Source organism: Vigna angularis, chromosome 3 (genome assembly GCF_016808095.1).
Source record: "Vigna angularis cultivar LongXiaoDou No.4 chromosome 3, ASM1680809v1, whole genome shotgun sequence".
NCBI lineage: Eukaryota > Viridiplantae > Streptophyta > Magnoliopsida > Fabales > Fabaceae > Vigna > Vigna angularis.
Genome location: NC_068972.1, coordinates 4,957,348 through 4,973,314, shown reverse-complemented (window position 1 = coordinate 4,973,314; position 15,967 = coordinate 4,957,348). Strand labels below are relative to the sequence as shown.

General features: G+C 33.5%; 3 protein-coding genes and 1 long non-coding RNA gene across 4 annotated transcripts; 1 reads left to right on the top strand and 3 right to left on the bottom strand.

Moving 5' to 3' along the window:
- Positions 1-629: 629 nt before the first annotated feature.
- Positions 630-1,927, bottom strand: LOC128195730 (uncharacterized). Its single transcript, XM_052874099.1, has 2 exons — positions 754-1,927; positions 630-661 (listed from the first exon to the last, which is right to left on the bottom strand). The coding sequence occupies exons 1-2, from the start codon at positions 1,925-1,927 to the stop codon at positions 630-632; spliced, it is 1,206 nt and encodes a 401-aa protein (XP_052730059.1).
- A 144-nt stretch (positions 1,928-2,071) lies between these two features.
- Positions 2,072-4,157, bottom strand: LOC128195767 (uncharacterized). The gene is made up of 2 exons (XR_008247612.1): positions 3,827-4,157; positions 2,072-2,312 (listed from the first exon to the last, which is right to left on the bottom strand). It is a non-coding gene; the product is annotated as an uncharacterized LOC128195767 (long non-coding RNA).
- Positions 4,158-8,350: 4,193 nt separating this feature from the next.
- On the top strand, positions 8,351-10,427 carry LOC108325405 (photosystem II D1 precursor processing protein PSB27-H2, chloroplastic). The gene is made up of 4 exons (XM_017558473.2): positions 8,351-8,507; positions 8,993-9,113; positions 9,498-9,910; positions 10,027-10,427. The coding sequence occupies exons 2-4, from the start codon at positions 9,032-9,034 to the stop codon at positions 10,162-10,164; spliced, it is 633 nt and encodes a 210-aa protein (XP_017413962.1). The 5' UTR covers positions 8,351-8,507; positions 8,993-9,031; the 3' UTR covers positions 10,165-10,427.
- Positions 10,428-11,211: 784 nt separating this feature from the next.
- On the bottom strand, positions 11,212-14,356 carry LOC108325258 (imidazoleglycerol-phosphate dehydratase, chloroplastic). The gene is made up of 8 exons (XM_017558300.2): positions 14,025-14,356; positions 13,823-13,947; positions 13,242-13,346; positions 12,838-12,930; positions 12,245-12,319; positions 12,023-12,085; positions 11,615-11,724; positions 11,212-11,352 (listed from the first exon to the last, which is right to left on the bottom strand). The coding sequence occupies exons 1-8, from the start codon at positions 14,254-14,256 to the stop codon at positions 11,325-11,327; spliced, it is 831 nt and encodes a 276-aa protein (XP_017413789.1). The 5' UTR covers positions 14,257-14,356; the 3' UTR covers positions 11,212-11,324.
- Positions 14,357-15,967: the final 1,611 nt, after the last annotated feature.

Below are 15,967 nucleotides of genomic sequence, written 5' to 3'. Positions count from 1 at the left end.
TTAACTTATTCAGTTGTCTGTAATCCACACACAATCTGGAGCTCCCATCTTTCTTCTTGACCAACAACACTGGCGCACCCCAAGGTGAAACACTTGGTCTGATAAATTGCTTCTCCAGCAAGTCTTCTATCTGCTTTTTCAATTCTGTTAATTCCGCTAGAGCCATCCGATACGGAGCAATTGATACTGGTCCGGTGCCTGGTATCAGATCAATTGAGAACTCAGTCTCTCTTTGAGGAGGCAGTCCCGGTACATCTTCAGGAAACACATCCATGAAATCACTCACCACTAAGTGATCTATGCTCCCTCCACTCTGGTTAACCTCCATGTGTGTCAACACTATGAAGCAACACGACCCTTCTTGTACTTCGCGCCACAATTTCCCTGAAGATAATATCTTCGACTCTTCCTCTTGAGGAAATAACAATCTTTTTGCACCGCAGTCTAAGAGAATGTGATTGGAAGTTAGCCAATCCATTCCTAAAATTACCTCTAAACCTTGTAGAGGTAAGCAGATAAGATTATCTCTAAAATGACGTCCTTCTACTACTACAGGACATCTAGTACATGCTAGAGATGTCTTAACTAAGCCAGAAGCTGGAGTAGATACTATTAGGTCATATTGTAGCTCACTCACAGTCAGTCCCAACTTTCTCACACACTCATCAGAAACAAAGGAGTGCGTAGCTCCAGAATCAAACAAAACACAACAAGCTTTTCCAAACAATAAACAATTGCCGATGATAAGATTACCTGGCCCAGTTGCTTCTGCTCCGGTCATTGCATATACTCTGCCCACAGCTTGAGGTTTGACATCTGCCGTCTGTTGAGACTGACTAGTCGGTTGCTGAACCCTTGGTCTTCCAGATGTGGGACAATTCCTGGCAAAGTGTCCCTCCTTCCCGCAGGCATTACACTTCATATGACCAACTAACTGAGGGCAAACGGACCTATAATGTGGTCCTCCACAATTAAAGCACTTCACCACTCCAGGTTGTCCTGCTTGGCCAGATTGATGAAATGAAGGTCCTTTAAGCCCCTGGAAAGGAGGTTTAGAATAGGGCTTTCTCTTGTCTCCAGGCCGGAATTTGGACCCAGATGGTCCACCAATCCTCTGGGGTGGTCTCTGCTGAAATTGCATTTCATTCTTTGTCTTTTCTAACACTTTAGCTCTCTCCACCAATGTAGGAAACTCCTTGATACATAAACCTTTGACCAGCAATTTGATATCTCCTCTCAGTCCATTTTCAAACTTCCTACACTGCCATTCTTCATCCATATCCAGAGTATGGAAGCGACTAAGATGCTTAAATTTATCGGCATATTCTGTCACAGTCATTCCCCTTTGCACTAACTGGAGAAATTCTACTTCCTTGGTATACCTTACACTGTCCGGAAAGTACTCAGCATAGAACTTATTCTGGAATAAGTTCCAAGTGATCGGTTTACCACTCCTTTCCAACAGTGTTCTCGTACTGGTCCACCAATGACTGGCTTCTCCTGACAACAAATATTCAGTATAAGCCAATCTATTATCGTCTGGGCAGTTTTTGGCATTGAAAATTCTCTCCATATCTCTAAACCATTGGTCTGCTTCGTCGGCACTGGTATTGCCACAAAATTTAGCTGGATGATGTTGAAGAAAATTCTCTAGACTCCACTCTTGAATAGGAGTGGGCGGAATATAGAATGGGTCAGCGGGAGCTCTTGCACCACCGTTTATTAGTTCCACAAATTGCCTCTGGTGTGCCTCAGCTGACACCCTAGCAGCCTCCAATTGTTGTAATGCAACTGTGTTTTGTTGTATCAACGATGCATTCTGCTGTTGCATCGCCACCACAAAAGATTCCATTACTCTCACCAAATTAGAAACATCAGACTGTGCAGGTGAAGGAGAAGGAGGAGGAGGAGGTGATCTGCGTGCCATGGTTCTGGCCAAAGAGAAGAACCATTAGTCTAAAATTCAATTCCTATAATAGGAATACGCAACTAAGATCACACAACTAAGACATGATATCTTCATAACCTACAGGATTCCTAGGGAAAAGGAACTGCTCTGATACCATTAATGTAACATCCCAATTATTATAGCATTAAACTATAATAGAGTTCTTACATCATTGATACAATAGAACAGTTGATAGGAGGAGGAATAACAGTTTTCCTCATTATTATACAACCCTCACTCAAATTTTCAAACTAAAATACAGTTCACACTTAAAACATAGACTAAAATTATAAGGCTCATTCTTAAAACTAAGCTTCCGTCGATCCTCCATCTAAAGCTTGCTCCACCGGCATATCAGCAACTTCTGCTCCCATCCACCGGATGATCATCGCCAAACAAAATACATAACACAAAATAGCAACCACACAACAGGCAAAGCAAGGGTGAGCTAATGCAACATAAAAGGTTATGGTAAATTACATAAATAACTAATTTTCCAACTTACAAGTTAAATTACTCAATAATACAATAAACATACCATACTCATCGTAAATTCACTCATCCAGATATTCGTATGAATATTGAACTCTTAGCTAGTTCTATACTTACAGTGGTACTTTACTCAGCTACATCATATCCTACTCTGTCCCCAAACTGGATCTTCGGACATGGATGTACTTATTCGCTAGCTCAATTATTCTATCCTACTCTGTCCTCCAAACTGGATCTTCGGATATGAATATCACCACTGAAGCTACATCCTTCCTACTCTGTCCACTCACACTGTGGATCTTCGGTAAGGATTTTCCACTCTCCACCACATAGCTTTCTCTCTAAGTGAGATTGAGACTATTGAGAGCATAAGAATGAACCCCTAAGTCGGAGTTCCTATATTCATACGTACAGTACTTGACACAAAATCAATAAGGAGTTCCTCCTTGGAACTCTATCCACACTCTCCATTCATAAATACGCATGTCAACATATTATCATCTTATTCATATCTCAAAAACATAACTCGTACATACTCAGACATTTCAATTCATCACAGAAACATCACTTATTAACACATATATCTATGTGATCTATTACTTCGAACATTTAAGTAGTTCAAACAGCTTGGAAACCCTCACCAATGGCTCCGGAAGGGTCAAAAACCCCCAGAACGACCTAAAGAACGTCCAAAACGAACATCCAGAACTCCCAAAACATCAAAAACACTAAATTTGTCACTCATAACTCGCTCCAGCGAGTTGACTAACTCGCTCCAGCGAGTTTACCATTCCAGAATCACAAAAATTCAATTTCCGAACTATACCGACTATTCCTTTCATCATACAGGCCTTCTAAACATACAAAAACTCATCCTTAATCATCACAGATACCAAAAATACTCCCAACATCAAAGATTCATGTCTTAACTCTATAAACTTCATTTTTCCTCATAAGATTTCTTTCTAAATCAATACTTAAAATTTTTTTTATAAAGTCTTCACTCATCTCATATTAACAACCCAGATTCATCCAAATCTTATAAACATCTAAAGTCAATATATTAATGGAAGACAGCGGATAAACGGATAAATAGTACAATTTCAACATTTCATATCAAAAACCTAGTCTCCTTTTAAATCCATAAACCGATTCAAAATCTTCAAACCATACATATACCTAAAAACTTCCACCGATTCAAATTACCAAAATCTCATCAAAATCATCAAAACAGAAGCATATCCCAATTCCAAACCGTACATCAATTCAAAAGATACAACAGAAGCAGAATTTCATTCTAAAATCATAAAGAGAATCAAAATCCTAAACATATACCAAATTTAAGATCATACAGAAACATAAAGACTCAAGGTTAGCTCCCCTTACGGTTTTCTCCTCAGCTAATCTTCCAAAAACTCTTTGCGAACGTTCCCCCGACTCAAAACAGAACTCCAAAGTCTCTCTGCTTCAAAACCTTCGTGCTCTGACCTCCGGTTCAACTTAGGAACTTCTCTCAGCCCCAAAACACTCTTAAATAACCATAAAAACGTGTTTAAATAGTAAAAACGCGTTTAAATAGTAAAAACGCGTTTACCCAGTCAAAAACGCGTTCAAAACGCGTCAAAAACGTGTTCACTCACTGGGACAACTTTGTCAGTCTGGTTGAACCCCTTCCCGATGTCGGAATTACGCGTATGAGTACTCGAATCGAAGCTATTCGAATCTACTTTCTAATGGAAGAAGAATCAACTCAATATCTAATTTATAAAAAAAATTATAAATGAAATACTAAACCTTGTCAAAGTCGACAGCATTGTATTTTGTAATATATTTCGTACTTTTGTTACAACTTGTTACATCTTGAGTTTTCTTAGTCTCCTAATGACCCAAACTTACTATTTCTTCTAATTTTCAGGGTCTTACAATACATGTGGACCAATCAGATGATAAATAACTACTTTTTCATTTTTTTAATTTTAAATTAAATTTTAAAAATTATTAAAATATCTTTGATTTAAAGTTAGTTTTTTTTTAATTGAGACTTTTTTATAACCTAAAATTTAGTACACTTTGCCAAAATGTACCAACTAAAAGAATCCTTACATTAGCAAATCTCATATATATATATATATATATATATATATATATATATATATATATATATATATATGGGGTTTGCTAACGCGCGTACGTCTGTTTTTCAGTTGGTACATTTTAGCAATGTGTACCGGGTTTTAGTAGACAAAAAAATATCTTTATATGTCATGGATTCTAAGTTTTAAGGTTAAGGGTATTTTAGTAATTTTCATTCTCAAAACTAAAAAAAAGAAACTGTCATACGTACTGTAGTTCCAATTCAAAAAATCAGAAACATTTGCCTTTAAACAATTTGCCTTTGTAAAGAGTTGAGTCATTGACATATTCACCTTCACGCAAAGGTTCATTCAAGATCTCTTCAATTTCACCATCTTCACTAACCTCTCTAATTTCATCATCTGCTGAATCATCATCTCTAAAAAAATCCTTCAGGCCAATTACCAATTCTTTTGGATGTCATTATGCTTGTGAAAATTAGATAAAATTATATACGACAAAAATTATAAAATGAAAACTCATTATAAAGTCATTTTTTGTAAGAAATTGTTTAACAATGAGTGGTCTGATTTTTTCAAGGCCAATTACCAATTCCTTTTGATCTCATTATGCTTGTGAAAATTAGAGAAAATTAGATAAGACAAAAATCATAAAATAAAAACTCATTATAAAATCATTTTTTGTAAGAAATTGTTTAACAATGAGTATTTCTGATTTTTTCCAGGTCAATTACCAATTCTTTATGCTTGTGAAAATTGGATAAAATTAGATAAGACAAAAATTATAAGATGAAAACTCATTATAAAATCAATTTTTTGTAAGATTGTTTAACGGCAAGTGTTTTTGATTTTTTCAATTAGGGCTACAGTAGGGATGATAGAGAAAAGATTGGAGTGAGAAAGATGAAACAGAAAAGGTTGAGAGAAATTTTTTATTTTTTCAATTGGGGCTACGGTAGGGATGACAGAGAAAAGAATGGAGTGAAAAAGATGAAAGACAAAGGGTTGAGAGGAATGAGAGAGGTGGGTAAGGGTTTGGGGATTTCTTTTTTTTTTTTTAGTTTTGAGAATAAAAATTATTAAAATACCCTTAACCTTAAAACTTAGAATCCATGATATATAAGGATATTTTTGTCTACTAAAACCCGGTACACATTACTAAAATGTACCAACTGAAAAACAGACGTACGCGCGTTAGCAAACCCCTGTATATATATATTTATTTATTTTGGAAAGCGATTTCTTATAGTGTATGTTAATATTATACCTTTTTTAAATTGTATGTATAAGTATGAATGAAATGCATTCTATTAATAATATAAGTTAGAACAATGAATTAGATTTTCATGCGTTAAAAGAAGTGTGATAAATGTTTCAAAAAGAAGTTGTGAGACTAAATTGGTTGAATTCATGACACACATTTATAAGTTTTTTTATAATTGAAAGATATCAGCATCGATAAATCAAATAAATATTGGTTAAATATAAATAGACAATATTTAATTTTATATGTTTATCCATCGGTATTAATGATTTATGGTTCGATAACATTCATAAGTTTCATCATTTTAAAATAATTAAAGAATATTTCAAAATAAAAAGAAATATTTGTAAATTAAATATAATTATTGTAAATATTACTATTTAATTATAGCATAATAATATTATTATTATTTATAATAGAGCTATCAAAATGGGTCACAACCCGTGAACCAATCTGGTCCATCATAGGTTCGAGTCGGGTTGGGTTTGAAAAAATTGTATTTTTTTATGCGGGTCAAATTTCAACCCGGCTCATGCGGGTTGAACCCGTGGTGAGTCAGGTTGGCCCACCAACCCACCTACCTAATTTTATTTTATTAAAATTTAATTTTAATTTTATAAAAAAAATATTTATTTTTTTCTTGAAAAATTTATTTAAATTCTTTATTTTCAAAATTAATTAAACACGATAGTGAAATTTGTTTATATTTGAATTATAAAAAGTTTGTAATTTTTTTTTATTTAAACAAATTGTAATTAGGTGAGTCAGTGAGTCAACCCGTTTACCCTGGGTCGGGTCGGGTTCAAATCTTTCTGGCTCACTAATAAATGAGTTGGGTTGAGTTGGGTCACTAAGTGACCAACCCGTAATGGGTCAGGCTGAGAGCTCGTTTTGATAGTTATACTTTACGATGGGATATTTATTATTATTATTTGAAATGAGTCATTATTTTATTTATATTACATAGTATTATATATTAGTTTTATTGCATATAATAGTTAAGGTTAAAAAGTCAATACATACATATGAAAATTTTCAAAGATTAAAGATTAATAGTCATTCAAACTCATTATTTTTTATTTATAAGATTTAAACTTTCATATTAACTTACACGTCAAAGAGTTTAATATTTTTGTGTTATAGTACTCTGGTATATCAAAGTTATTCAATTTAATAAGATTTTCTCACTTGTCTGAAAAATTATGCTTAATATTCAAGTAGTAAAACCATTTAGTGTCCACCATGGGTCTTAGTAAAACTTTTCTTTGCCCTATTCTTTTTATGGTCACTACTTAAAAGTCAAGCTCAATTGTCTCAAGAGATGGAGTCTAACTCAATGACAACTCTTTAAAATCGAATGCAAATTTTAATCCAACAAAGTGAAGAGTAGTGCAATTATGAGCTCGAAGTCTTGTGGCTCAACTTCAAGCAGACTTCCAAGTATTGAACCAGAAACTTATTGACCTAAAATATGGGAAATCCCCTCAAAGTCATTGACAAATGACTCATCAACTAATAGTACATACATGACACTTGTCGGCTAGCGAGAAATCTCTTCACTAAAAGTATAGAGGAGGGAGTCATACTTAAACACGCTAAGAAAACCACAAGGAGAAAGACTCACGTGACTTTCGGGTATAACACTGGTCGCCACCTCAGCAAAATTCTCATGAAAGTCATTATTGATTCACTTGATGCAGGAAGAGATCATAACAGGTCAACCAATCAGGAAAGCTTGTGAATGTTTATGTCACTTAGCCCTTCTTCTCTTGAATAGATTTTGAGGAGAGTAATTGAATGAATTTGAGAGGATTTGAAAGTAAACTTTTTGTTGTTTATTTGAGTGAATTTTGGAGGTAAATGAAAGTGAATTTGAAAGTAATTTTTTTTAATGTCACATCAATCAAATTCTATATTAATTCTCACAAACTTTACTTCCAAATCCACTCTCACTTACATCTAAAATCCACTCAAGTAAATAAAAAAAATTTACCTTTAAATTCTCTCAAATTCATTCAATCAATCTCTCCGAAGTGAATAAAGCCTTAAAGATAAATTACACGAACAAAAACATTACAACCTTCGTCCTAAATGGAGAGTCAACGAAATTCCAACATTCCATGGAACATTCCAAAATTTCCTAGGTACACACACCCGTCCTCAAAATTACCAAAATAGAAATGGTTAGTCATGTCCGTCTAATATAGAGAACTTTCTTCCTTTTTATGACAAAAATAATTTGTGCCAATATCTCAAAAAAGGATTCTTAACATCCAAAAGAACAACTGGTTCAACCATCCCATTTGAAGACTTATCTAATCCCAGTCAATACTCACACCAAAGAAGAAAAAAAAAGCTGGTTGGATAGAGTAACTTTAGATCAGTACTACTACTTATGTTGGTGACTTTTTTCAGAGAATAAAAATGCATTTTATTAAAAAATTGTCTAATGAAAGGTATTCAACGAATAAAAATATTTTTTCATTAAAAGATATTAATTAAAAAAGAATGGAATAAACTTTTTTGATTAGTGTTTAAATAAGCTTTTGATGAATAACAAAAAATAAAGAACCAGGTAAAATGATTATGAAATATAAAGAATTGTGTAATGGGAGGTTTTAACCTTATCCCCTTTTGGATAAGGCTGTGTTTGTGGAGAGGAAATTGTGTCGCGGGATTCTGGAGAGTTTGTGGTTGCTGCAAAGCCCAGGTACGAAAACCAAAACATTTTTTCATTTTGTTATTCCAAATGCTATTATGTTCTCTGTTGTGTTTAGTTATTTCTTTAAAAGTTTTACTCCCAGAATTCAGTCCTAAGTTCTACAATGCGCTTTAAACTTTTGGAATTCTATTGTGATTTATGTACCCATATTTTGAACCGTTCATTGTTGTACTCGGACTTTGCTTGCTAGTTTCCAGTGTATGCTTCTTGAATTTATACAGCACATTGCAGCTTTTATTTTATTTTATTTGTAATCGGAATTTTTGCCCTTGGCGGCGCTGGGTTGGTGGTCGGGGAGGCAGAAGCAGCCGGAGCTGGCGGCGGGCATTTAGTTATATATTGGTGTGTGTTTGTGTGATCGTGTGTACAAGTACAAGTGTCAGTTCAATGAAGAACAGGCCATCCATGCTAGACAAAATTTATGATTAACTGGGTGGATTGATGGTGAAATTATTGCTACCTTGTGTATTTAGTGAATGTAGCTCTGTATTGTGGAAATTTGCAAAAGGAGGATGGCAATTATCCTTGCAACAAAAACGTGTTCCATCACAAATTCCAAGACGGTTGAAGGGATCAAAAGATTTGCTAGCGAAGGTATGTCCTAAAATTTCAAAATGCCTTTTTAGGGCATGTTGGCGACACCTTATGTGGTTTCTTACTTTTGGATGAAAGCTACTAGTTGTAGCTTTTGTATCATATAACCATTTTGACGTGATTTGTTCTGGTTCCACATGTTTCCAATCATAGCTTAGTATTTTTTATGTTTGCTGTTTTTCCCATGTCACTATTTGTCATGCTAAAGGACATAATTCTTTGGATTGCTATTTTCTGATTGATTCTATAGAAATAATGACTTATTCTGATGAAGGAAAAAGAAAGTACAATCAGTAAGAATATTATACATAATCTGTGAGGAACAACATGATATCCTGAGTACAGTAGGTCCTTCATTTATTGACAACTTCTGCAACATAACAGATAAACTGCAATCCAGGTCTAATATTGCATTGCCTCATCTGGAAGCTTCATCAAGTCGCAGACATCTTTTAGTCAGTGTTGGCCCTTCATTGGCTACCTTGGCTACCTTGGCTTGTGGTTTGTCACCATCAGTGGTATGGGCTGACGAGAATTCTGGTAACAAAGAGGAAGAAGATAAAGGGGTTATTGGGGCTATTAAATCATTATTTGATCCTAACGAGAAAACAAAGTCTGGAAAGGTGTTGCCTAAGGCTTACTTAAAGTCAGCAAGAGAAGTAGTGAAAACACTGCGTGAATCTTTAAATGAAACCAGTGATGACATTGCCAAATTTAGAAGGACTGCTGATTCCGCAAAGGAGTCAATTAGGGAATATTTGGGCAGTTGGAGGGGAAATCAGACTGTTGTGCAAGAAGTATGAATTTCTACTTGAAACTCTTTATGCGATGAAAATTCAACGCCTTTACTACTAATATGTGGAAATTTTGTTGCAGATTATCCTTTTATGATCATTTTTTGGATGTCTTGCAGGAATCATATGTTATTTTGGAGAAAGTAATAAGATCTTTGGCAAACTTTTACTCGAAGGCAGGGCCATCAGCTCCACTGTCGCAGGAAGTTAAGTATGAAATATTAGATTACCTAAATACAGCTGAAGAATTTTTGTAGAAAAAGTGTTATAGAAATAACACCCTGAGTGCTACATGGCATGTAGTTAAGCAAAATTATTCTTCAATCAAATTAATTTAGTTCCAAAAAATTTATCTAACTTTTTTTTTCTTCATCTGAATTTTGATTGCTTGTTTTGGTTGATGATTATCCTCCCCTCCCCATCTCTCTCCCGAGTCCAAAACTAGAAAAGACTGGAAAAATTTAGTCACTTGATGTGTTATAACGTATTCTTTATCTAAGTACATGTGTTACGAGCTCAAGATATCTTTTTATCTTGTTTTATTTCCATATTTATGTCAGTAAATAATATTTGCATTAAGATAACATTAATTTCCATAATTATCTTGCAAGTGTTTTTCATCCCATTGCCACAAAATAATATGACATAGACATGCTCAATAACTTGGCTCTGGCGCAGCATACATTTTTTTTAGCAGTAAGCTTTTTATTTTCCTCTAGTACATATTTTCTTGCAATAATCTTATGTTTTAACTTATTATTTTCATTTTTTAAAATTGAGCGGAAACAATGCTATATTGTGCAAAGTTGATCTAAAATCCGTTAAGGTATTTGGATTTAAAACGTTTAATAAAATTAACTGAATTTCTTGAAAATTGATCATATACTTGTTTACATTATTGAATGCTTTAATTCTTTAAATACCTTATAATATTAAAATTAACATAATATTTTTAAATTTTATCCTCATTTTATACATTAACAAAATTAGATGTTTAGATTATAATTTGATACAATATAAACAAAATCAACGGGAGCGACAAGTGAAAAAACGTGGAGCTGGTCAACTTAAGGATGAAAGAAATTTTAATAAAATAGGTATGATAAAAGAAATAAGCTACAAGGTTTTATAGCTTCAAATGTTAGAAAAAACATTATTTAAACAAAGTTAAAAACTAATAAAATAAATTCTTTTACTAAAGAGCCTTATTTTACTAAAAAGAATTGTTTTAAAATCAAAGTTAAACTAATTTAACTACTCTGGAAGTTTACTTCCCCATTATTTATTTTAAAATGTACGCCAAATAACACTACCAAAATAGTTTTATTTCTAAAATAAATATACGTACAACAAGCATTTATCATCACACAACAATTATGATATACCAAAAAAATATATGAAGGTCCAATAGAAGATATCAGCTACGAGACAGAACCCCCTTAGAGCTGCGCACAGAAAAGCAAGGGATAGTATTAGTTTTTTACATGACAAGAAGATAACCGCATTCATGGAAATTCAGAGTTTTCAAAGACATATTGCAGATGTAAATCCAAAGCATGAAAAACAAAAATTATTATAATTTGAAGACAAAGCATAAAACTGGTTCATCGTATACAGCTATGAGATCATCTTTGTTATAAAAAAAAATAGTATATGGAATGAAAACTAATTCTCTTCGTCTCAGCACAAAATAGAAAGGCACCATACCTTGGTACAGTTCCAAGGCGACGTGTATCATACTCTGTTGCTTGTCGAAGAGCCCTAGCAAAAGCTTTAAAGGTTGCCTCAATAATATGATGGGAATTTTTTCCAGCAAGCTGTGCTCAGACGAATGCATATAAATTCTGTTACGAGGTTTTCAAAATTGGGATAAAAAATATTAACTAGAAAAAAAGAAGTATAGGCACCAAGTGAGATTATGTAGTCAATCTGTTAATGCATGAAGAATATAGAAACAACATCTAATTTTTTTAGCCTATGTGTCTGAGACATACCCAAGATTCCAGGTCAAACATCTACAACATCCAGTATGTTTAATTCGTAACGATACACACAAATATATTTACAAATTGAATGACTATAACTGATGATGACCTAAGCTCTATGTATTAATACCTGGCGAATGTGAAGTGTCATACCAGACGTGTTCACCAATGATTGGAAGAAGTGTTCCACCAACTAAAAACGAGAATATCCAGTTGAATTCATTAGTATATAATAATACTAAAGGTAAAGACAAAAGGAACAAGAAGCACGGTAGATGGTTCACATAAAAAAAATATTTGGAAACATCAGAAGCTTGATAAGTAGAATTCTAACTTTGAACAGTTATACTACCTGAGTATCGTATGTCCCAACCCTCTGAGTGGGTATGTCCAAATTATATCCTAGATATGGTCGGCCAGACAAATCCTGGAAAAGGGTGCAAGGAATCCATGATGGAAGAATAAGAGAGAAAACAAAGTTAGATGTTAATTCCTTCTACTCCTCCTCCTATTTAAGCTAAACGTTTACAACCATTCTAACTGACAAATGATGTGATGCTCAAAAGTAGTTATGCAAATAACAAATGTATAGTCAAAAAGTAAGCTTGTAATAGTGATCAAATTGGAAAGAAGAACTTCCTAATTTTAATTCAGAAGCATTGTGTAAGTACTACCAGAGCTGATCATGATCGAGCCTCAAAACAAGCTCATGTATGCGGTGTCGTCCGAAGCAACTAAACTTTAAGAGTAATTTGAATTTATTTATGCACATAACAAATATGACAGCGTAAAATTAAGGTTACACATAGAAGAAGTCCTAACACATTTTGAAGTGTGTTTATCAATTTACCGTGTTTATAGGCAATGACAAATCACACTTTCCCGCAACACATATGCTAACATTTACCAACAAATTACTATTTCTACAGATTGTATGCAAATTACCAGCGAGACGTGTATTAATGCCTCATCAAGTGGAGCAGAGAAGTTACCAAACCGGTTAATACCCTTCCTGTCACCAAGAGCCTGCAGCAAAGCCTGAAGATGTAGTAACAGAAACCTCTTAGTTTTAACATGATAGATAAATGAAAAATTATTAAAGACAGACTAGTGTAATTACAAATCCCTGTTGCTATAAAATTAGAATCGGCATTATAATTGTTAAAATGATCAACAGATACTTAGATATCATTGTGCATAGAAAGAAACAGGTAAAAGTATATAAAGATAAAAATTGCGAGCCAATCTTCAGTGCAAGATAATAAAGCATGCTTTAGTTTGAAGGAACAAATATAATATAGAAAACCATAAAGGAAAGAAAGAATTAGCTCGTGTAATGCTTTGCATACTGTTCCAATAGCAAGTGCGACATCTTCATTTGTGTGATGATCATCAATATGTATGTCACCAGTAGCCTTTACGTGTACATCAAACAGCCCATGTGATGCAAGTTGCTGAAAAAACGCAGCCAAGTTTAGTTTCCAAAATTATTATCTCCATTGAATGTTTTACATCGTCAGTAGCCTTTACAGTTTACTTTTCAAGACACAAAACAGACAAAAGACTCCTCATCAAATAGTTTAACTCTTATAGCTTTTCATCTCTTTCATTCCACATTACCGCACCGGTTAATCTGTTATAGCACGAACTTTGATGAAATAATATGTATTTTCATTTTAGATGTCTTTTACTAAGTAAATGTCAAGTATACAATACTTCATTTAATTATTTAATATTTTTTTGGCTCCCATGACATTTATTGTCTGCATCATACATGAATATGAATACGGATTGAAATCTCAAAAAACACCAAGGCAGATGACAACAATGAGATTTAAAATGTAAATGAAGGAGAAAGGAAAAAAGAAATGAACAAAAACATAAACCATACTTAAAAAGAATGCACTAAAATTGAGTTGAAATTACTGACATCGAGCATATGATCGAGGAAGGGAATTCCGCTACTACTATCAGCAACCCCGGAACCATCCAAGTTTATTTTGACTGATACATTGGTCTCCTTAGTGACCCTTTTAACCTCTCCGATTCTAGCACCTAAAAGTGATCGAAAAAAGCATTGGAGAAACCAAAATCTCAAAAAGTGAAGATTAGAAACGGAGGGTTGCATTGACCTGAGTCGATAGGCAACGTCGTCGTCGCCGAATCATTGTCTCCCACCACGGCAGCGGAAGAGACGTTTCTGGGAAGATCCATTGGAGTGAGTTTGCGTGGATTGAGTGAAAAGATTGAAGCTTGGAAAGGTGAGGGCGTGGGGTTGGGTATTGCGTTGAAAACCCTAACCCTTGAATTTAGAAGTGGGTAAGAAGGAAATGCTGGAAAAGAGGGAGGAGCAGATAGCTCCATTGAGAGTGAAGCAACAACGGCAGCACCGCGCCGATCTTCTCCGAGGGTGGTTTCAGTCCACAGAAAAACTTGGATGGATTTGAGCAAAAAGAATGTCAGGCCCAAACAAATTGCACGATTATTTTGGGCTTATTGTAGGCCATTTCTTTCTAGACCCCCATAGTTTCCACCACTTTGCCATGAGTGGATTAAAAACAAGAGTTTTAGATCGTGCAATCAAGAAGACACGTTGTCCAAAACGAAATTAATTTTTATATAAAAATAAATAAATTGTATAATCTTAAAATTTCTTTATCATCTAAAAAATAACTTCTAAATTATACAATTCAGAAGTTAAAAAAAATATTAATTGCATAATCCAAAAGATAAAAAATAACTTGTAGATTTAATTTTTCATAAACAAAAAGGAGCAAATGAAAATTTTTATATAATCGCAAGAGGGCGAAGATCACCAACTTCAACTTTCCATTGGTTGCCATTGGTGAAAATGTTATCACAGTGAAGTGCCCTAGGAAGATGAATTTCACATCTTTAGGATTCTGCAGAAATGCCATAAAGCTTTGTTTGATTCCAGACTACTTCTATCCCGTCATAGTCATCAAATTCTCCTTGGCTGTATCAATGGCTACATAGCTTTATCAAGGGCATCGCAACAAGTTCATGTTTGACTGAGTCAACTATTTACTTGTCATAATTAATGAATAACTAAATGCACGCATATAATTTTATTTACCTATGATTACATTAATTCATTGAAATGGTGTGATGAATCATTGTTTAATATTTTAAGGATGACAATTATATATTTATTAGTAAATTTCTGATATGAAAATGTTTTATCTACATACATAATATTGTCTATTCCTATCTATCCTTCTACTATGCAATGCTACGGTAGAACTATGTATGAAAAATATTGTACTTTGTGAACTTTCTTACTTCAACAGATCCAATAAAATCAAACACCCTTTTCTGACATCTTCTCGGAATTTTTAAATCACACAACGCTCAATTTTTTTTTAAATACTACACAAACCTCCTCCCTCAAACAAACTACGTTATTTTTCTCTTCACGTTCCAAACACACTTGTTGAATCCTAAAATAAATACGGAGTTATGTAAATATGTGTTTAAAAGAGGAAAGGAATTTGAGAAAGATGGGATGAATTTAAAAATAAATTCTGTATTTTTTTTATTAGATTTGGAAGTAATTGAGAATAGATTTAAAAGTCAAGTTAGTAAAATTTTGTATAATATTTGATATTATGATAGATAAAAAATATGTTTTAAGTGATAGAAATTAAATATTATCAAAAAAAATTTAGTGATAAAAATAATATAAAATGATATTTATTGTTAAAAAAATATTATAAATAGTAAAAAAGTTAAAATTAATTCAAAAATAAAATAAAATTCTATTTAAAAGATAAAGACTTAGAATGAATTTAAAAAATTATCATATAATCAATTAAGGAGACGTGGATTACTCTCGCATGTTGAATGGATTATTTCAAACACGTAACTGATTACGAATTCTTATAAATATTTGGTGAAATTGATTACATCTCACTCCGGAATCGGTTACTCTTTAACCAAATTCCTTCATTTTCATCATGGACTTCCATCTTCATTGTGAATCTCCAACCTTTGATTTTGTAATCTCAGACTCCACCTCATTTTGACGACACCATGCACCTTGAAGTGTAAACAC